The 22,497-nt window shown below is 42.4% G+C and overlaps 1 protein-coding gene across 1 annotated transcript in view; it reads right to left on the reverse strand.

Annotated features, from left to right (window-relative positions):
• Positions 1 to 14,282, reverse strand: part of LOC139650023 (mannosyl-oligosaccharide 1,2-alpha-mannosidase IB-like) — a 151,093-nt gene extending 136,811 nt beyond the window's left edge. Inside the window, exons 1-3 of the mRNA XM_071526554.1 lie at positions 14,205 to 14,282; positions 13,365 to 13,417; positions 12,030 to 12,547 (exon numbers count right to left, since the gene is read on the reverse strand). Of these exons, the coding sequence (XP_071382655.1) occupies positions 12,030 to 12,343 (314 nt within the window). The 5' untranslated portion in view covers positions 12,344 to 12,547; positions 13,365 to 13,417; positions 14,205 to 14,282. The remainder of the gene's footprint in view (positions 1 to 12,029; positions 12,548 to 13,364; positions 13,418 to 14,204) is intronic.
• Between the last annotated feature and the right edge of the window lie 8,215 nt (positions 14,283 to 22,497).

The following is a 22,497-nucleotide window of genomic DNA, read 5'->3' on the forward strand; positions in this document are numbered from 1 at the left end:
CCACTTCTCCTTTTTGCAGGTGCTCACCTTCAAACTGTTCACTGATAGTGTAAAACTGCCTACTAAACTGCTGTTTGCTTTTACCCAAAATCTTCTTGGAACATTTTTTCCAGTATCAAACTTCAAATTGCTCAAAGCCAGTTCTCTCAAATTGCCCATTTAATAGCACATGGTCTGGGCTTTCACAGAGAGCCTTCCGCCCCAACCACAGCTGGGTGTTGTGTGTCCTGTGGGCAGAAACCACATGATGTAAGGGGTTAGACATGTGGGCAAAGGCAGAGTCACACCTTTGTACAAAGGTGCCTGGCAGAATAAGTTAAAGGTTCAGGGGAGGGCATGCTCTTTACAGATGGCCCTCTCCCTCTATCTCAGACCACAGCAGTCCACCCTCTCCAGTATCTTAATAGTTTTCAGACAGCATATTAGTGAAAAGACAGGAAAGCGAACAGAGGGAAGTATTACAGCATGCATGAGCCATTCATACCCATGCAGCTGCCCAGACAAGTCCACTCAGCCACTGGAAGACCCATTTGCTAGATGATCTGATATTTACTGGACCGTGGGGCCAAATAACCATTCAGAAAACAGGATATCACAATATTGACTGGAGCAATTTCCAAATCACAAGAGGCTGCAATTTTTTTCTCAGACGGAAAGGGGTTCCAGACAGCATCGTAAACAAGGTATTTCAGTGCTGTGCACAATCTCTACCCTACAAATGAAGTTGCACATCAGAGAAAACCCTTTATAACCCATTTATTTATTTTATCTAACCAGATGAGTCCCATTGAAATCGAAATCTCTTTTTCAAGGGAGTCCTTGAATCCATTATATTGAAACTGAGAAAATCCTAAGCATATTTTCAAGTGCTGGTGAAAGAATTCACATAGAAAAAGCTATGTCCTCAAGTAACACACACACATAGTATGTCTTTCGCTCAATATTGCGTAGCAATAATTACCGAGTATCCACTAGCCACCAACCAAACACTGTTGGTTCATGTTGGTGGTAGCTGACAAGTCTGTCAAATCTACTGGCCACTTTGGCAGGTAGCCAACACGCATGCAATCATTCTATACTTTTCACAGTGTTTTTGTATACTGTGAACTTGGGCTATGTCTTATATATATACACACTACTAACCAGAGAAAAAGATGTTTTGCTCTTTAGCAGTGTCAGAAGGATTTTGGATGTGTACGATTGTGGATGTTGTGTGTTTTGACAATCGAGGGAATCTTAAATGAGTGAGGTGTTGTATGGGATCATGGACACGCCTCCAACACAGCTGTGGACTGTTATGCAATCATGGGCTGTATTTAAGCACTAATGTCACTTTACAATTGATATGTCTTGAAAAAGGTCCTTGTGACCGAAACGTTGACTCTTTTTAAATAAATCAATGCAGAGGTGATAAGTGTGTGCGGGAACTGACTTTTTTTCTTTGGAACCCCACTTTGGCAGGTAGCCAACACGCATGCAATCATTCTATACTTTTCTAAAAATAGACAGGATATCAGAATACAGATATTCATTCCTCTGTGGTCAGAAGAATACAACAAAACCAGCTGCGCCAAGTACAGGATTCAGGCTTGCCACTTAAGCAGTGAAATCAGGCTCTGGACAGCGACTAGGCCATGCTTCTGAAAAATTAGGCCAACTGCAAATGTATAACGAAAGCAGCAGACAAAATGTTTATTGACACACACTTGCCTTGGTCACAAGTTAACTGGTAGCCTAGATCAGTGGTTCACACCCTGGGGTCCGGGGACCACTAGGGGTCCTTGAGGGAGTTCAAGGGGGTCCCCAGCAAATTAATGGATTGTGAAACGTCACCATTAGCCTATTTCGTTTACAAGAAGTTAACACAATTAGAGAATGTAGAAGAATGACTGTTTTGATCATAGTTTCATTATCTCTCTACCTACAATACAGATAGTCATGGAATTCTGGACAAAATCATATCTAAAAATAAAAAATATTCTCAAATTTGGGTGCGAGAAACAAAATCTCATCAAATGGGGGTCTGTGGCCCTATGTGGACTAAATTAAGGTCCTTGATATGAAAAAGGTTGAGAATCACTGGCCTAGATGCCTATACAGTAGATGTGGAAGCCTAGAAGTCTATGCATGCTTTTGTTTTCTTAATGTGCTGTGCTGCAAGACAAGCTGCCTGATTACAATCAAAATTTCCAAGTCCATACTTATGACTAAATAGCATGCATGATATCCACGTGTCTGATCATATGATGAGAGAGATTTTGAATGGTTTCCTTCCGCCTTTTCTATACACCGCCTAGGGCTATTCTATTGCTGAAATGTCACTGCCTTTGTCAACACATCCACTTGCCCTTTCTCAAACGGAGAGTATTGCTACTGGCTAGTCCTATACTGCGAGACCAAAAAAGGATCATTAATGGCCTCACAGGTGATTTCTTCTAGCGTAATGGACTGCCATCCAAAGGTTTTCCATTTCTATTCAGCTTTTAAGTGGTCTACCTGGAGTCTGCCGACCATGAAAGAAAATATGCAATATGCTCTTCATCCATTTATCCTATGTCCATCCAGCATTAGTAATGCAGACGATATCCTTAGATATCCTTAGATGTACACTATTCTAATTTCGTTGCACAAATCTCCACTGTCTGTCAAGCAACTGGTTACCAAACCATTTCTTGCAACATCTGACAGCCAAAAAGAGAGCAAAACTAGGTTTTTCCCCAAACAATTCCTTCTTGGGGACGGAACCAAAATGCAGCAGTAGTTCAGTAAGCATCAGGTAAAAAGTGGAACTTCTGTAACAGCTACATCTGTATGCAAATTAAACCTTTGATTGAATAAGGCCTTTGAATAAGTGCCAGTACTGAATGGATTCTATAATCTTGTCTGCCGTGACCCCTCAATCACACTTAATGCATCAATTAAGGTGCTCTACTATGGACGTTCATTCTTTTCAAATGATAGAACCAATTACTGCTGGGTTAGGGTTCCATTGCAGATGTATTAGATGTACTGCAATCAAGTGTTGCATGTAGCCTATTGGATTTATTCTACTTATGCGTTGATTATTCATGCGTAAACTAAACCGAATCTTACTTACTGCTCACGCTCTCATGTTTTTGTGATAAAAACATTTAATCAGTGAATCAAAGTTGCAATGAAAATGTATGTCTAAAATGTATGTCTAAAATTACAAACTATATCACACATGATATGTTTCATTTCTATATTTGAGCAACAGGATCCTTTTTTTTTTTTTTTTTTTTTTTTTTGGCATTTTTATGCTTTATTGGATAGATATAGTAAGAGAGAGACAGGAAGGTATGAGAGAGAGAGCGAGGGGAGGACATGCAGCAAAGGACCGCGGGCCGGACTCTAACCCGGGTCGCTGCGGGAAGGACTGAGCCTTATGGCACACGCTCTACTCGGTGAGCCACCGGGGCGCCCCCAAGAGCAACAGGATCCTTGTGTAGACGTCTGTGCAGAAGTGTGCAGGAACATAAATACATTATGGATTAAGGGTGATCCCGGCGTTCGAGTCTTCCATCTCCCATCCCTGTGCAAAGCCGACCATACTGGCGACGTTAGCCTCTCGAAAAGCCAGGTAAAACTGCATCCCCACTCGTTCAGATCAAGCAAAGCAGAGGCCTAAATAAGTGGAGAACTGTAGAGCTCCCTGATCATGTTTAGGATAGCACACTAAATCTTGTATCAGCAAAAACAAAAAAAAAAAAGCCAGAGCACATGCAACTGGTCCAAGAATTCACTCCCTACAATCCTTCCAGAATGTTGCCAAAAACTAACACCCCGCCTAAGGACAAAAAAGATGGTCGGCTCCAAAAGGAGAACGTGGTACAGTACAGCCAAAAGCACCGGGCCAGATGTGTGGGAAGAGGGGCGGCACTCCACCCACATTCTCAGGCATTTTTGGATCATCGTCAATATCTCAAAAATTCACCGGAACAAATGGAGGAAACCCCATGGCAAATGGGATAATAAGCTTCGCTCTCTCGAAAGATTTTATGCGATTATTAACAGGGCACACTTGTAAACGGAGAGGTGGTTCTCACCGCGGTTTTCTGTGGCCAAATAAAGTAAAGGTGAAATTATTATGAGCCCGCCTGTGTTCCTGAGGGGCTCTTTAAATGTTAGCGCACCTCATTTTCCGGAGGCTGTTTGAACCCTATACTCCGGAGTACACAATGATGTTTTTACCAACAGCTGAGTCAGCCATACAAAATAGTAAACGTATTTCCATAAGCTGCATAAGGCACAGGGAAAAAAAAAACACCGCACATGAACGCTTATATGAGGTTAAATGTATAGGGGGCACGTACAAGTTTAAATTTGCATAAAACTAATTTCAAGAGATCGACGGCATTACTCTCCCTCCTCAAAACCTGAAATAGTCTTCGCAGGGCCATGAGAGGAGGCAGCTCAGTTGAAGCCTGCCAGCCGCTGCTTCTTTAATCTCACCTTAAATAGCCACTTTGTTCCATAACCCTTAAATACAATCAAATACATACTGTGAAATTTTTTTTTTATCTCTTGTGGTATTCTTGGGAACTGAATGATTTTCCTCACAAAGTACATCAGGAAACAATTTTTAAAGGAATAGTTCACCCAAAAATTGAATTTCTGTCATCATCTCCTCCCCCTCATGCCAAATGAAACACAGGTGAAATTTGTTAATCCATATAACACACAGAGAGGTTGCCAGCACAACTTGGTAGCAGCCAAAACAACTGAAGTCAATGGGGACCTGCAGTAGAGCTGCAACAATTAATCAATTAATTGATTAGTTGTCAACTATTAAATTAATCGCCAACTATTTTGATAATCGATTAATCGGTTTGAGTCATTTTTTAAGACAAATAAGTCCAAATTCTCTGATTCCAGCTTCTTAAATGTGAATATTTTCTGGTTCCTTTACTCCTCTATGACAGTAAACTGAATATCTTTGGGTTGTGGACAAAACAAGACATTTGAGGACGTCATCTTGGGCTTTGGGAAACACTGATCCACATTTTTCACCATTTTCTGACATTTTATAGACCAAACAACTAATCGATTAATCGAGAAAATAATCAACAGATTAATCGACTAGGCTACATGTTATAGGCTTCCCCGGTGGTGCGTTCAGACTTGGGTGTTACCCAGTATTATAGAGTATTATAGACACTTGGGGTGATTATTTGTATTCATCTATGCAGAATACATACTTTATACAGCGATTTCATAAAGTTTCCACGTGTCTGTCATGCATATTTCAATAATCGGAACATTTCAGTCTCCCAGATGATGTAACAAGCTACGTTCCCGATGTGAATATTGCTCCACTTCACTTGCTAAGGAGAGATGCTCCAGACATTCAGGTGGTATGGAGAGCGACAACACTGCGGGGGGACAGGAGGAACCACTGACTTATATCTTGGACATGAGTTTAGATCACTGAACTGACGAATAACAAATCTACAACTTTCTTTAGCCATCAATAATGGTTACTGAGGGGGAAATGCCTAACTTTTGCTCTGTTGAAAATAACGGTTAAACCGCTTGATGTCACTTGATTAATTCTAGCCTAGTTGTAGGCTACTATCTAGGCTAGACTGGTATAGGAGGCAAACTAACATGAATCCTTACAGTCTACTTTATACTCGATAACGTACCTATTTGTTGATGTGTTTGTAGAGGTTTGCAAATTTCCAAGGTTTCTAATCTTTTTCTGTTGCTGTCGCGTAGCCATGGTTAGATGATAGTCGTTGATTTTAGCTCTAGGTGCGGCCCAAGGAGGTTCTATCAAGGAGGTTCTATATTAACATGTTCTATATTAACGGTGCGGCAGGGGAAAACGTCACTGTCTGCGACAATGTTGTGGTTAGTGTTCCGTTTACGCTCTACTAGTTAAGATGTACCTTAAGTCTCATGGAGCAACTAAACAAAGACACAACTTTAGAGTCAAACTAACTAGTTTCAACGTAACAGTTAGTGTAGACTTTACACCCTAACTTACGATGGAGCTTACGTTCAGCTGGTGCAACTGACTTCTGTTCTTTAGAGTTCCAAAACAAAAACAGCCAAACAATCACACTGTGAATAGAAAGACCTATACACCATTATTTGTTGCAAATCAATCAGCTGTAGTTAAGATTTGCACTAAATGATGGTGTAAATATACTGTAGGTCTTTTTGGAACTCTGAAGAACTGGTCCCCACTGACTTCAGTTGTTTTGGAGAAGGCTGCTATGGAGTTGTGCTGCAGCCTCCCTGTGTGTTATATGGACAAACTTCACCTGTGTTTCAACTGGCATGAGGGGGAGGAGATGATGACAGAGTTTTCATTTTTGGGTGAACTATTCCTTTAAATAGCCGTCTTCAACTGGGTTTTTTTTTTCAGATTATGTGATACTGATTTCATCACTATGTGGGTCTTTGGCTGCAACTTTACTATTGCATGGTCTACTTCCATGAAATAGCAAAGATGAACAAGGGCTATAGAGTGAGCCAGAGCCAGCCTATTAAACAGTGTTCAGTATTAATGCATTCACTTTGTCATCGAGGAAGAACACTCCCGACTATCCATCGTTGCACCCTGAGGAAGGCCTTTGTGCCGAAACAGGTCGGTGCATCATTTAAACTAATTTGGACGCAAAAGCCAAGAATAATAAATGCTTTTTAAAAAATTGACAAGAGACGGCTGCCTCAGATTCACTGAAAACTGACAGGCATCATTTGAAAAATAGCAGCAGGTAGGTGTGTGTTACACCCCTCTATATGGTGGGGGCCCTTAAACACAACCTATCCACTTTACAATCTGAGGGAGGGCGCTGTATCACAGAGTCGCTTCTCAGCTCTGCTATGAACTGCAACCTCTGGAGAGCCATGCAACATCTCCAGTCCTGCTGCCCTTCTCCCCTTTATGCTTCAAAGGACTCTTGTGGTCCTCACGATGGCACACAGCACCACTTGAGTTCAACACCGTCTGCTCCTACTGAGTCACCGGACGACAATAAATAAGTTATTTCGAGCGGGCAGTATCCCGAGCTTTAGAGGCCTTTCTGTGACAAACGGGAAAATGAAAAGACGCCACAGGGGACGAGGAGGCAACACTCAATGGTCCCCACTGTGCAACCATTAGAGAAATGGCTTTTGACACCTAGCCTGCCACTTGGTAAAACTAATGACCACCTCCACCAGAATGGAGGAGTCCTTTACTGTACATTCTCCCTTCCACAGGTTGTCAGGCATTATATGTGTTATATTTCAGCCGTACAGTACTGTGCAAAAGTCTTAGGCGGATGTAAAAAAAAAATGCCGTAAAGCAAAGGTGCTTTCAAAAATAATGAAATGAAAGGTTTCTAAATATCAAAACAATTACTATAAGAGCAGTCTACTGACAGACTAATGCAGAAGAAAAAATCTAGGGTGCATATGAGTACTGTACATGCTTTTTTATCAGAACAAAATAATGCACATGCAAGGACAAACTGAATAATAAATGTATACATTATACCATTTTACATCATATAGGTAACTAGAAGGCCAAAAATTTTAATATTCTTGAATTTTTCTATTTGTACATAGTGTCCTGCTTGTAAGCAAGTAGAGCCTCTGAGGAAGCGCTTATCTATATTCCCACTGAGCCGTCCCCCCTCCAGAGGATAAAGAGTCAACACCACAGTCTCCATGCTGGACTGGATGCTAGCTAAATGGTTGGTGTATGTGTGTAGAATGAATACAGAGAGAGGGGGGAACACAGCGAAAGCAAGAAAGAAAAAAAAATATATATATATATATATATATATATATATATACAGTGCTGTGAAAAAGTATTTGCCCCCTTCCTGATTTCTTATATTTTTGCATATTTGTCACACTTAAATGTTTCAGATCATCAAACAAATTTTAATATTAGACAAAGATAACCCAAGTAAATACAAAATGCAGTTTTTAAATGATGATTTCATTTATTAAGGGAAAAAAGCTATCCAAACCTACCTGGCCCTATGTGAAAAAGTAATTGCCCCCCTTGTTAAATCATGAATTGACTGTGATTAACCACATTTTTTGGAAAACTGAGTTCAATTTCACTAGCCACACCCAGGCCTGATTACTGCCAGACCTGTCGAATCAAGAAATCACTTAAATAGAACCTGTCTGACAAAATGAAGTAGGCTGAAAGATCTCAAAAAGCAACACATCGTGCCGAGGTCTAAAGAAATTCAAGAACAGATGAGAAACAAAGTCATTGACATCTATCAGTCTGGAAAGGGTTACAAAGCCATTTCTAAGGCTTTGGGACTCCAGCGAACCACGGTGAGAGCCATTATCCACAAATGGAGAAAACTTGGAACAGTGGTGAACCTTCCCAGGAGCGGCCGGCCTACCAAAATTACTCCAAGAGCGCGTCGACGACTCATCCAGGAGGTCACAAAAGAACCAAAAACAACATCTAAGGAACTGCAGGCCTCACTTGCCTCAGTTAAGGTCAGTGTCCATGATTCAACAATAAGAAAGAGACTGGGCAAAAATGGCATCCATGGGAGAGTTCCAAGGCAAAAACCACTGCTGACCAAAAAGAACACAAAGGCTCGTCTCACATTTGCCAAAAAAAACATCTTGATGATCCCCAAGACTTTTGGGAAAATATTCTGTGGACTGACGAGACAAAAGTTGAACTTTTTGGAAGGTGTGCGTCCCGTTACATCTGGCGTAAAACTAACACAGCATTTCATAAAAAGAACATCATACCAACAGTCAAACATGGTGGTGGTAGTGTGATGGTCTGGGGCTGCTTTGCTGCTTCAGGACCTGGACGACTTGCCGTAATTGATGGAACCATGAATTCTGCTCTCTACCAGAAAATCCTGAAGGAGAATGTCCGGCCATCAGTTCGAGACCTCAAGCTCAAGCAATTAGGGGGCAATTACTTTTTCACATAGGGCCAGGTAGGTTTGGATAGCTTTTTTCCCTTAATAAATGAAATCATCATTTAAAAACTGCATTTTGTATTTACTCAGGTTATCTTTGTCTAATATTAAAATTTGTTTGATGATCTGAAACATTTAAGTGTGACAAATATGCAAAAATATAAGAAATCAGGAAGGGGGCAAATACTTTTTCACAGCACTGTATATATATATATATATATATATATATTAAGCTAGACTTAGCCATCTCTCTTGTCAAAACCCCTACTTAAAGAATCTCTTTCATTGGCTGTTATTAACAATGACAAATAATTATATGATAGCACTAAATTACAGCTGTCGAAACAAATTAACACACTGTCTTGTCCCTCTGTAAGTTACACAAATGACCAGCTCTAATGAGAATGAATTGGAAAGGGAGGCTGTGGAAGTAAACCAGATCAAGACTTTCCATTTAGGAAGTGATGGCTCTACTACCACCATGCTTCAAATTTTGTTCACCTGTTGATTTTGTTGCACTACATTTTGTTGCTGGCTTTTAGGATTTTTGAAATCTACATAAATACCATTCTCTTAAAGAAAGAACTGTAGAAATGTAGCCTATGTTTTTATTTGGGGCATAACCACGTATTTTAGCACTCGACTGTTCAGAAAAAACTGCACAAGCCCCAAACGTCACTCTCCCATTCATTGTCTATGGAGCAGTACCTTCACATTGTTAATTAGTATAGCATCACAAAATGATGTTTATTGCCTTGCTTTCTAGCTTTGTACTTGCTTTCTCTTTTGCACTAAGAGTCAGTAGTGACTGGCTGGCTTAGGTCGTTAAAAACAACCTTTGAATTGTTAATAGGGTAACATTCCCCTTTAAGTAATTTCAGTCAGTGGAGAATTACATTTGGCCGCGGGGCAGGAAACTAATTTTTTGTCCACCAGTCACAGTAGCGAGTGGATTCCAAATTACACCAGCCACTTTCACTAGCCAAATATGATTTAGATTTTAGAGTGGAAAAAAGAACCTCAAGACGATGGCTGGCTACCTGCCAAAGCGGCTGGTATAGCAGACAAGCATGGGAGCCACAGCCAAAATTTACCAGCATTTGGCTCATGGCTGACCGTGGTTTCCCAGCCTGTTTAAGCAGTTTCAAAAGCTTTTGAAATGGCGCCTGTGTTCCAGTTCATCAAGTTCTACCATGTCTACCCATGGGACAGCAAGGAACACCGTGGCTAAGGTGATAAAATTTCTGCTATACAACAACACAACACAACAATAACACACGATGCAGACACAAGGTGTGAAAATCTTAAGAGCAACACCTGCTGCAAGAAAGGAGAAGGAGGAAGGAAGAAGGAACCACTGTGTCTGGGTTCAGGGCGGGTTTTACCGTCACTTTACAAACCCTGCAACATCCATGGGTGTTTAACAACTGGCTGCTGAAGACGTTATGAGTGACAGGAAACCTGCTTTCAAAGCCTAAGAGGAATATCTGCATGTGATGCTGAACGTTAACTTATGTAATAAACCAAAAAAAGGCTTGTCATCATTGTCAATCATTCCAAACATATGAAGGTATTCCTGTTGCAAGGGTTTCTTGTGTAATGTATTCATTACTGAGTAATTCAACATGTCAACACCCACCTCCCACCCACCAAAATTACACATTCCAATATTTGTCTCGGTTTCAAGGATGTGAGCTGAATGTGAGATGTGAGTGGGGAAAAAAAACAGAAATTATAGCTGCTGCGCAGCCGTGAGTCGGGGCTGGGCATTTTGAGGAGGTAGAGGAAGAAGAAGAAGAAGAAGGCGGAAGAGGAAGAAGAGGAGGAGGAAGAGGAAAAATAGGAAGAGGAGGAAGACAAATGAGAAATACATGAGGATCCATCAGCAGACCTGTCAGGACCAAAATTAGCATTAAACCTTGAAGTATCTTTGAAATCATGAGTCTCTAATCCACACAGCACAATGCCTAAGTAGACATAAGCATGTTCATTCTGCAGCACCAGGGGTTCGAAATCACAACCTTTGCCACCAATGGCAAGTCTTGATGGTGTTGAGCTACCTGAGCAGTGGGATAATTGGAGGAGGCTTCACACTATGACTTAACCAACCACCAGGGTGCAGGATAACAGCTGTCCATGCATGTAAAGGCAGATTTCAAACTAGTGTCAAATATTCCGTATTCAAGACAAAATTCTGAGAATTTGCATACTTCATCTAGACAAGAGATGTCTGTAAGTTATTTTTACAAAGATTGATTGCTCCATAAGTGAAAAACTGATGTTTAAAGATGCTCTATTTCCATTGACTGCAATAGTTTACATGAGGGCAGAATTCAAAATACTGTCAAAAAATCTGTTTTTGAGATAAAATTCTGAAATTTAATACACTTCATCTACCATGACTGAAAAAATTTGTCATTTATTTTCATGAACATTGGAGATTTATTTAGCGAGAATTTGCAGTAGCTGTTTACAGTACTGTTTACAGTAAAACATTTTGATGCACTGTGGGCTCAATTTTTGATAATTCAAAAATCTGGCTGGATCGTTTGTGGAGGACAGTCTGAAGATGCAGTGTGGCAAGTTTGGTGTCAATTGAGCAAAAAATATGGGAGGAGATAGGTTTAATTAGTTTTAGTTTTTGAGAGAAACAGAGTGATGGACTTCATAATTCCTGGCAGCTCGAAGCATCTGAACATTTCTGCTCACTTGGGCCTACATTTTGGTGAAAGTTGCAAAGCTGTAGCACGTACAACTGATTTGTTATGAATTTTCAAAGTTGTAAACTTTAGAAGGTTGCTGTTGCGCCACCATCAGGACTATTGACCCCCAAAGCCAGTTGAGTACGTTTGGCATGGGACTGGACCTATGTGCAAAGTTTGGTTTATTTTCATGCATGGGAAGGCAGATTTCCTCAGAGGAAGAGGAAGAAGAAGAAGAACATTGGCAAATACAAGAGTACTAACCCTAACCCTAAATAGCAGGGGGGAAAGAAAACAAGACTCTTTTTAAGATGTGAACGACAGCCATTTGTGTCAAACACCAAAAATTCACCAAAATAAATAAATTTAAAAAAATCCCATTTCTGCTGTTTGTCCTTACCTGTGTCTGTGCTCATCGTGTCCTCCCTGTCCATGTATGACCACCTGTCCAGCGGCATGCTTCCCCCCTTTGGGCGATTCGATGTGGGGGATGAGCACGTCCTCCAAGCCCAGGTCAAAGCGCTTGTGCTTGGAATTGTCCGGGAGGAAGAAGAAGGCTCCGAAGCATAAGGTGATGAAGGCACTGAGAATGAGGAGAAGGATGAACTTCTCGGAGAGCCTCAACGTGGCCCTGTGGTGCGGGAAGGAGGAGGCGCCCGGCGACAGGGTGGGTATCCTGCGGCCCGAGAGCGGCAGGAGGGCCGGCGTCGTCATGGTTTGGCCGTTGAAACAAACTCGGGTTGGGGAGGGGCGGGGAGCGGGACGGGTTTACAAGTGCCACGGGCCTTCTTGTAGCAGCATGCACCGGCCGAGTTACTCTATTATCTCATCCCCGCAACGGTGAGTCCAGAAACCGAGCCGGGCTGAGGTCCCTCAGTGAAGGAGTGACTGCTCGCCAGGAAAATGGTCATGTCGATTCTGAAAAAGGACGCAACAGGCACTGAGTTGGGATCAAACACTGGGGATGTTGAGTTTACACACTGAGTTATAGGGCCCAGTTTGGAGAGTGGTCACCAGGTCACGCCACCATTTTGGAGGAGTACCAATAAAAGTAAAGGGTTGTGACATTATCGCCTTTTCTTCCCTGATCTTTTCCCCCTTCATTAAAACACCTTACCTCCACACAGAAACTAGGTATTATCTTTGTTTTGCCAGGGAAATAGAGCTGACACCCTTTCCAATCTTTCCTTTTGTTGTCATTTCTCCAACATGGCAGCATGTCCCTTGTAACCATTGGTAACCACTCTCAGAGCATTCTCTGACAGGCTTCTATTGAGCATAAAGGCGCTGAGTTACGATCAAACACATGGTGCCAAGTCAGAAAGCTTTATCATATATCAGGTGATAGCTGAGATATGAGTAATAAACAATGCTCTGTCTTCGTGCTGCAGTGAATTTTACAACATGTCATCTCAGAAGTTAACACCTCAGACTCTCTCTCTCTCTCTCTCACACACACACACACACACAACCCGTTGGCCATGAGAAAAAATTAAAACATATTTTCCAAAGGCTTAAGGTGCAATATCCGAGAGCCTACACCACCAAACACTTGCCGTTGCGCGTAATGGCATCTCTAACACGACTTGCAATGGAGAATGAACACAGATATCCACTGACTAAGCTTTCCATTTTACCGTTTTAGCCTTTGTCAGTGCTGAAGAAATTGGACATATTTTATTAACTGTGAGGGGAAAATGACAGCAGAGAGGTGGGGCGAGATGAGCCCACATACCGAGCAAATCCTCTTGCCATTCAGTTCCATCTTTGAGACTGGATCGGAGTCGACTGGAATGACAAATCACAGTTGTATGGCAACCTTTGCAAGCTGGACAGGACATGCAAGCTAAACACACTGCATGCACGTTTCCTTTGCTACATTACCTCTGAAGCAAATAATTCTAGCGAGTAGCTCACTAGCTGTCATGCTATTAGAGGCACAGGCTTAATTCCCCCGTGACCATAAATGTAGGGAAAAAGACATGGAGCAAATCAATGTTTGGTTCCCTTCAAAAACTGCTCACCGTGTTAACCTATATTGTGAAAAACGGATGGAAAGCAAGCGAACGCTGCATCGGACGCTAAAAAATACTAACATAAGCGGTCATCGAAATGCCCGATAGATATGATATAACGTTAGCCAGCTAATTTTACATCTGGCCTGTGTGAAGCTATGATGTCTCGGCGTCTCCACACAGAATACCAAGTTCATTCTCTCCGACACTGGGAGCCTGTGTGAGACGATTAGCCACTGTTAACGTTTGCTAGCAAGCGAACGAGCGGCTATTCAGCTAACGTTGGCTAGCAGCAAAGCGAACAACAGAGCATAAACTGCCAGGCTAAGCCCTAGAAAAGCCAAGGGTAAAAATGCAAGGTATTCCGATGAAAGCGTTTGGACTCACTGACATTTTCAGCCGGCCCGGGGGTGGTAAAGTCTGCGCTTTCGTAGCCTGCTGCTCGCTTTAGCTGACGTTAGGGTTGCTAGCTATTTGGCTACGTTGCTAACGCTAGCTAGCTGGTTATCTACCGACAGAGGCGGTCTCTTGTGTTAGACGCCGCTGTGCTGCATCACCACCTCTCTCATTTGCTCGGTGAAAATCGATGCCAGACAGGATTCCTAGTCCGCCTTTTCGAAACAGACGCTGTAGCCGATGTCCTCATGTCCACGAATGTAACGTTACACTGTCATAACCAGCTTCAGTTTACCCGTTCGCCACCAGTTCAAGGCTACATAGCGTTACAGCTCCGTGGACGCTGGGGATGTTGATGGCTGGCCGCTCTGTTTGACTGCAGCGACGGACTGACTGAGCGGCTGCTGCTGCTGCTGCTGCTCGGGGATCTAGCATCAACTACCCAGCCTGCTCAAGTTAGGGGCCGTCTGACAATTTCGTGGCGTGTAAATAAAATGTAGATTGTAAACATGTCATCCCCCACTAATGACGACGTCCCCGTCTGGGCCATTAAGTAACGCTAACAAATATGCCACCTTCCAAGCAGTGTCATTTTGAATGCTGGAATGCAGCGGTGAGTCGCATCATTTCCCCAAGTTTTGTCAGAACTGGAGATGTTGCACATGAAACATGGATGAGCAAACAAATGATCCGGCGCGCCCCCCTTGGGCTGATCAGTGTAATTTTTTTGAAAATGTGAGAACAGTGGTGAGATGCATCATTCCCTCAAGTTATGGCAAAATCCAACAAGTAAACATTAGTTGTAGTGCCCCTCTTGTGTCAATCAGTGTGAATTAGAAAATGCATGTGTAACAGACTGTTCTATGTTTGCTATGTGCTTCTGTATGCGAGGTTCTGTGTCCCACTGAGTTGCTGTAGGGCAGGTTATAGTTGGCATGTGTAGTGAGGGTCACAATAAAACAGTTGCTGCTGGACATGCTACGTGTCTCGTCTCGTTTATTGTTTTTTTTATTAAGTTACACAGTTAGGCGAACCCAGGACGCTCGGTTACACATGCATCATTCTCTGAAGTGTCATCCAAATCTGATCAGTGGCGTCCCTGATTTCATCATGGGGGACAAAAAGGGCCCATAGCCTACAAGTTATAGACGGTCTACCAATTTCGTGAAGCCTAAATAAAATGTAGATGATGTGTAAAAAGGGGCATACCCAGGGGCACCACTAGTGGGTTGGGGTGGGGGACTTTCAGGGGGCCGAAGCAAGAGGGGGCCCTTCAGACAGGCTAGGTGATACTGTATTCAACAAGGTAACAGTAAATGTGTCATCCACCACAAATGATGCACTCCCCCTCACAGCCAATCTGTGACAAATATTCCACCTTCTTTTGTCCTGTAATTGTAGCGCTCCCCTGGGACCAATCAGGATAATTTCTGTCAAAATCTGATCAGTGGTGTCTGAGCTATTGCACATAATAGACGAACAATCAGATGCAGCAATATCAGGTATTGCTCTCTGACAGCTTGAGATATATTATGTCTGATTCACAAAGGCAGTGGTCGCTCTCAGAAAACATTACAGCATCAGTTGATGCTTTATTTTCATAACCATATCGGCTAAGTATTAATAGTTCCCATCCCTGGCAGTCTGTCATGTTGTTAGAGACCAACTAAAGCGTCATTATAGGGAGGATAACACAATAGCCTGCATTCTGCCTCTCCTATAGAAATGTAGATTATATGTTTATTATCCCCGAGGAGCAATTTGCTTAAGAGGCAATGGTTAAGCAATATAAACACTTCTTAGAATATAAAGAAAAAGCGCATAAAATTAAACAAACAGCCAGAATGACTAAAAAAGAACATAAGACATCAGGGGCCTGTCTTGGGAAATAAACTGCAGCGTGTCAAAACTGTCAAAAAGGAGAGAAATTCAGCTGAGGCCTTAGTCATGTTTTGGCACCTACACACAGCAGCATACTGCTCTATTCACTACACCGCCTGGACCTATACATCATAAATGGACACGGCACAAAATTGAATAATCTTATCAAATGCACTCTCCTTTATCAAATGCAGCGTGAGTTCTGTTGCCAGGAAGGACACAGTTTATCATATTAGTCCCCTGGCTTATGCTCAGAGCTTTCTTTCCTTTTTTGGCCTTGACAACAAGCGCTCTATCTTCTTCTTCTGCTCCTCCTCTCTCAGTGGAAAGACACTGCTGAATATGAGACAGGTGTCACTTTGCTTTCAGGAGCGTTTCTTTTTTGCTCTCAGAGCAGTCCTCCCTTCTCCCGGGCCAAGAACACACTCTGGGCCAAGAGCTCACTCGTCTTCTCCTCAAGTGAAGGGTGTAATTTGTTAGAAACCTCAGCTCTGACGCTTCTCCTGCTGCTGAATAGCCGGCTTTCCTGTGGCTTGACTTGGTCGAGGGCCACAGACCCGGCCGAGCCACAGACTCTCAAACACACGCCACAGACAAAGGTGACCATGAGTATTTCAAACGCTTGCTTCTTAGGCCACTCTGTAGAGTCTGGGAGCGCCGAGCTTCAGTCTATCCATCTATCTATCTGCCGGTCTCTCTGTCTATCTATCGATGGGGAAACTGGGCCGTTGCACCAGCAAAATAGTATCAGGAAACAGCAAAGTAAAGATAGAATATAAACAAGAATAGAGCAGAAGAGCAGAGGGTCATGTATACAAACACAACCCACAATTTCAACACTAGAACATGTGTGTACAGCATCAAGAGGAAAAAAGAAAAAGCAGCAATAGTAGCACTAGAAGTTATTTAGATGGAGAGAAAATTAGTGTGAAAAATACATGGTATGAGAATTTAACAAAAAATATGAAATATGTGCAGTCCATCTATCTATCTATCTATCTATCTATAAGATAAGATAAGATAAGATAAGATAAGATAAGATAAGATAAGATAAGATAAGATAAGATATACTTTAATGTCCCCGTAGGGAAATTTGTTCTGGACTCTGTCCTGCAGTTCCACAGAAGATAAAATCATACATTCTACATAGTAAAAAACATCAACATCTTAACAACACATGGCTTCCATACACATACACAGTTTGCACATACACATGTTCAACAGTTTGCCTGTACACATATACACATACACACCTACTGACAATGGTGACATATTGCACAACCCTCATGGCCAACATCTACATTACATGTTAGTGTTGAGAAGCTTAATGGACATAGGCAGGAATGAATATTGCTCTTGGGGACCCTGAATCTTCTACCGGAAGGTAAGAGCTGGAACTCTGGGTGGAGAACGGAGTTGGATCAGACACTATTTTCTGTGCCTGTCTGATATTAGACTGCTCATAAATTGTTTGGAGGGACGAGTGTTTTTTAACCCCCATCATTTTCATAGCAGTCTGTACCAGACGAGCGATCTGTGATTTCAACTGTACCGTCAAGTTACCATACCAGGCTGTAATACCATATAATATAATACTCTCTAATACTGCATGGTAAAATAGTAACATGAACTTCTACCTATCTATCTATCTATCTATCTATCTATCTATCTATCTATCTATCTATATTGTCCCATCCCTATCTATTAGGGACGGGACAAAATATCGAAATTCAATACAAAAATGTGACAATACATATCGTGGGTCCATTTTATTCTCCTGTACTAATCACAAATGAGACACTTGCTCATCACAATTTCACAAACTCTCCATCCAAATTATATGATTTGCACTTTGTAATGACATTTTGAAATTGTTGTTTAGATTCTAGCAAGTCAAAGCCATCGCTAGAAAGATCTGCGGCTCAGAAATAAACAGAATTCTGCACATTCAGACTTTGTTGTCACTGAACTTTTATTTATTACATCGTATCGTGGTTGGATTGAGTCGTGAACCCCGCGTATCGTATTGTATCGTGAGATAAGCATATCGTCCCATCCCTACTATCTATCTATCTATCTATCTATCTATCACACCGTTTGAAAAGCAGGATTGTATTTCTCATCTTTTTGTTTTTCACTGTGATCGCTCCATACTGAAGCGCAGCTTTGGTGGCAGTTAGGTTGCATTGTGTGACACTCTCAGCCCACTGGACCAAAGTGAGCTTTTCTCTGACAGCTAATCTATCCGTATATAAAGTCCCCCCCCCATAAAGACAGTCCCGACGTTTTGCTGAGTGCGGTGGACAGCCAGCTCCGTCCGCTCAGGTCCATCAGCGGGGTCCTTGAGCCGCCGCCAGCAACGACCCAGGGCCACCGGGCCGGCTGATTTACGGGACCCCCCCCCATCCGTGAGCGAGTTAGTGGCGGTGCCGTGATCACTGTGAAGTCCTCTTTCGGGGGGAGACGCGTCACTGTGAGTCACAGCTCTCGGGGGATTTTTGACGCCAGCGCCGGTGTGGGTGCAAAAAAGACACACAAAGACAAAAAAGAGCTGAGCGCACACAAAAGGGCTGACGGTTTCCAAACCACAGCCAAGTGGCAGAGAGAAGGGTGGTGGGTGGGATGGGATGGGGGGGGGTTGTCCTTTGCTTCAATGCATCTTTGATTATCATTGTCAGAGAGGGATGGCTACTGCTGGACTGGGGAGGATTTATCATACATTTCACACCCACCACGAAGAAAAAAAAAAGCCGCAAAAGACAAAGCGCTCATTCCACACCCTTTACGGCGAGGAAAAAGACTAAATAGGAAATAAACAAAGGAGCGAGAGACGTTTTTTCACGAGAAGGAGAGAGAGAGAGAGAGAGATTAGGCCTTGGCGCGGCTGGAGATGAGACGCCGCCATTCCAGCCGCCCGGTAAACACGATGAAATAAGCGTCTGTCCTTCAGTGGTGAAAATACGGACGGCCGCAACCTCAGTGAACGATGTGCCGCGCTGTGGCACCCAAGGGAAACCCCCCCCCCCCCCACCCCCCAGCCCCACCCCCCCCCAGCCCACGCTTGGGGCAAGGTCAACCGCGACCCCCTGGCTCCTGGCAGAGCGTGGCGTGTCTACGTGCCTGCGCGCGTGTGTAGTAGGAGGAGGTGTGTGTGTGTGTGTGTGTGTGTGTGAAGCAGAAATGTGTGTGAAGTGTCAATCCCACGCTCTAGTGGTGATAACTGCATATTGTGCGAGGAAGGGAGGCCAGCGACACACACTTCATATCTGACATTCCAGTTAATGGGCCGTCGCGGCGCCTTCCCACGCCGCCGAGAACAGCGATCATGAGTCCCCGAAGAGAATGCGGCATGATGGGTAGGTGAAGTGGATAAACAAGGGTCTGTAAACATGGCCGGAGAGGAGCGGTGGAGTCGGGGGGGGGGGGAGATACACCTCTTCTTCTCTGTACAATACTGTATGCATGCCCACCTATCCGACTAACAATCACTGACTGGTATTGGCAGATGGTGTTCCCATCTTGTATTCTCTGTGGAATAAATTATCCCATCCCACCTCTCTGAATAATTATCATTGTAGGTTTAGGTTTAGTTTATTTGCGAATACAATGCTGAAAAAGAGAGACGAAATGAAAGTTGTACCCACTTTGAAAAAAAGCTAAAAAAAAAAAAAAACACAACAGGTAATTAGATCCTCTGAAATGTTGATATTTCATAAGCACAGGGCTCCAGACGGCTAATAACTTTAATAACGTTCAACAATGAGTTTTACTTTCATGCCAGCAATCATTTTGTCAGAGTCGGTGTCCTATTTTTCAGCCGATAGATATCTCATTTTGGAATGAAAGTCTTCATATACAATCTGCGCTGATGAGATGAGACAGAGAAACCCCCGAGGGGCCTACAAAAACGACTCGCCCCAAAATAGAGAAAGAGAGAAAATTAAGATGACAGACGGAGATACAGGTGCGTTCGGCAAGAGAAATCAAATGACATCGAAACTCAGCGTGGAGCGGAATTGTAGAAAAACAGCAAAACGAATAGATGGAACAAGTAAAGGAAAGAGAATGAATTAAAATAGCCCGGTGAGAGCGCGGACTCTCGGCTCGTGTTTCAGCTCAGGTTCTCTGGCAGCAGGGTTTCATTTTTCTCTAAAATAGCGGGTTGTCTGGCCTCGTCAACTTATCTTTTTTTTTTATTGAGACAGTATTAAAGGCTGCGAGGGGAACGGTGAGGTGCCACAGAGGAGACAGAAGACACCGGCAGTATTCAGTCCTAAGCAAGCAGACATAACAGTAGGCCCACATGCTCTGCTGTATCTGCTGTGTCTCTGGCAGCGGTCGATTTCAATAGATTTTTTTTGAATGTTGCGGTACGATAAAGCGTTATTTCCCCTCACTTTCTTCTAAAAAAGCTATAGATAAAGGAGCATATAGCGTCATGAAAGTTGTTTTCCAGTCTCACAGAACATTTTGGGTATGGATTCCAGCTACATTTCAGCATCTGGTCTCATCAGTATGGAAAAAATAGTCTGCCATAGTCCTTGAATTCTTCTCTAAGACTCAGTACACATTCTCTTTTTGTCTTGCTGTGTATGTCTACCTATCAAGCTATGTATGTATTTTAGGGCTGAACAATTAATCGAAATTTTTATCGAAATCGCAATATGGCCGACTGCAATTTTCAAATCGCAGGAGGCGCAATATTTGTTAAAGGTGAAATGTGTCAAAATAGCATTTTAAATGAAATATTGTGGTGCTGCAGAGATGCCCTGGCCTACACATCATATTCTACAGACTTAAGAAAACATCTTTGTTTGGTACAGATCCCCGCAAAAATCACACCATAATCATTTTAATACGTTTTTCAATGAAAATGAGAATAATGATGTAAAAATGATCATTCCCTCTAATATCGCAAATCATATCGCCATTGCAATATCGGTCAAAATACAGTAATCGCAATTAGATATTTTTTCAAAATCGTTCAGCCCTAATGTATTTATCTGTCTATTGATTTCTCGATTTTGATCTAAATCCATGCACATACACATTTAGTCCTCCCACCCCACCCCACATCACGACCATCCACTTTATTTTTCAGTCCCATAAAACAGGTGTTGGTGTGTCGGTGTGCTGTGACTCTGCAGCTGTGTGAACATCCTGTTCTGTTGCACCACTGCGACTGTGATCAATCATTTCTGCTGCACGACTGTATGTGAGGAGTTGTATTGGAAAACGATATATATCCATTTTGAAAACAAATCCTCACCCATAAGATCATGATTCAGAATCACTAAAATGCAGAGGATCCAGTTTGCAACAAGGTTCATGTTCATGTAAAGTGGAAGCAACAAACTATTACTCTTGCTCCTGTGGTTGAGTAGCATAGCTTTTTGTGTACTTGTATTTTTTTCAGTATTTTTTGTAGTCAGTGATTTTACTTTTATACGGAGCCCCTCTGGGGTCACATGGTAGAAAAAAAAACTTGATGTGTAAATCCGTGCGAACGGATTTGTAAACCGTTTCACAATCCGTTTGCACAGTTTACATATGAGACATCGTCGGACTGTAAACATTATGATGGAAGAGGAAGTCTTGGCCTGGATGTCCGCTCTACACTGGAAGTTGGCAAATAATGGACAGTAATGTTCACAATATGATTTTATGTCAGCCTGAAAACACGAACAGAACACGTAGGTGTCCTCCTGAAAGCCTTAAAAGCCGGTTTACAAATCTATTCGCACGGATCGTGAATCCGAGGGCACGGTTTACAAATCCGTTCACACGGATTTACACATCAAGTTTTTTTTTCTACCATGTGACCCCAGAGGGGCTCCGTACTTTTAGTATGTATGCTTTGACTGAAATATTTTCATTCAATCTTCATTCATATCTTCATTATGTACTTTTTGTAGGCTCTCCATAGGTATTGCAGCACAGTATCAAACCAGCACAAGCATGTGGAGAAAACATTAAGTTTATTATTATTAACTTATCTGGCTAGTATTGGTTTGTGTGTTAGCCTGGTTGTTATCTAGCTAGTTCACTAGCTTTGCTAGCTAGTTGGGTAGCTAAAATAAGAAATGTTCTAGGGCATTTTTGTTTTTTTTCCATCACAGATTGAATAATGACATGAACTTCAGAATATAATTTTGAGAACATTCAATATGTACAATACCACATATTGAAATCTCATTTTTGCATTGCATGTGTAGCAATATAGATAGCTATAGTTTTTGCAAGTAGCTACTTTTTGATTTTCCTCAATTAGATTTTCACACCAGTTATTTTACTTCTACCTACAGAGTAACAGCTTGTGCTTCTCTCCACCTACTGTGTGATTGTGAAAAATGTGAGACAGAGGGTGTGAAGAGCGGGGGGAGAGCAGGGTCTCAGGTCTGCCTTTATACTGGGGTGGGAACATTTTTCACCCAAATGACTTCTTAGGACGTTTCTTAGGACAATTGTCATTGATCAAAGCTTTTAGCAAAGTTAAGAATACTTCTACTGAAGTAGGATATTTTGGTACTCGCTCCCCCTGTGTGCCATCCTTTAAAAAGATATTATGAGTAGCTG

This window comes from Centroberyx affinis, unplaced genomic scaffold (assembly GCF_046629955.1).
Source record: "Centroberyx affinis isolate AG114_WGS23_722 - 3 ecotype Tasmania unplaced genomic scaffold, CSIRO-AGI_Caff_v1 ptg001429l_1, whole genome shotgun sequence".
NCBI lineage: Eukaryota > Metazoa > Chordata > Actinopteri > Beryciformes > Berycidae > Centroberyx > Centroberyx affinis.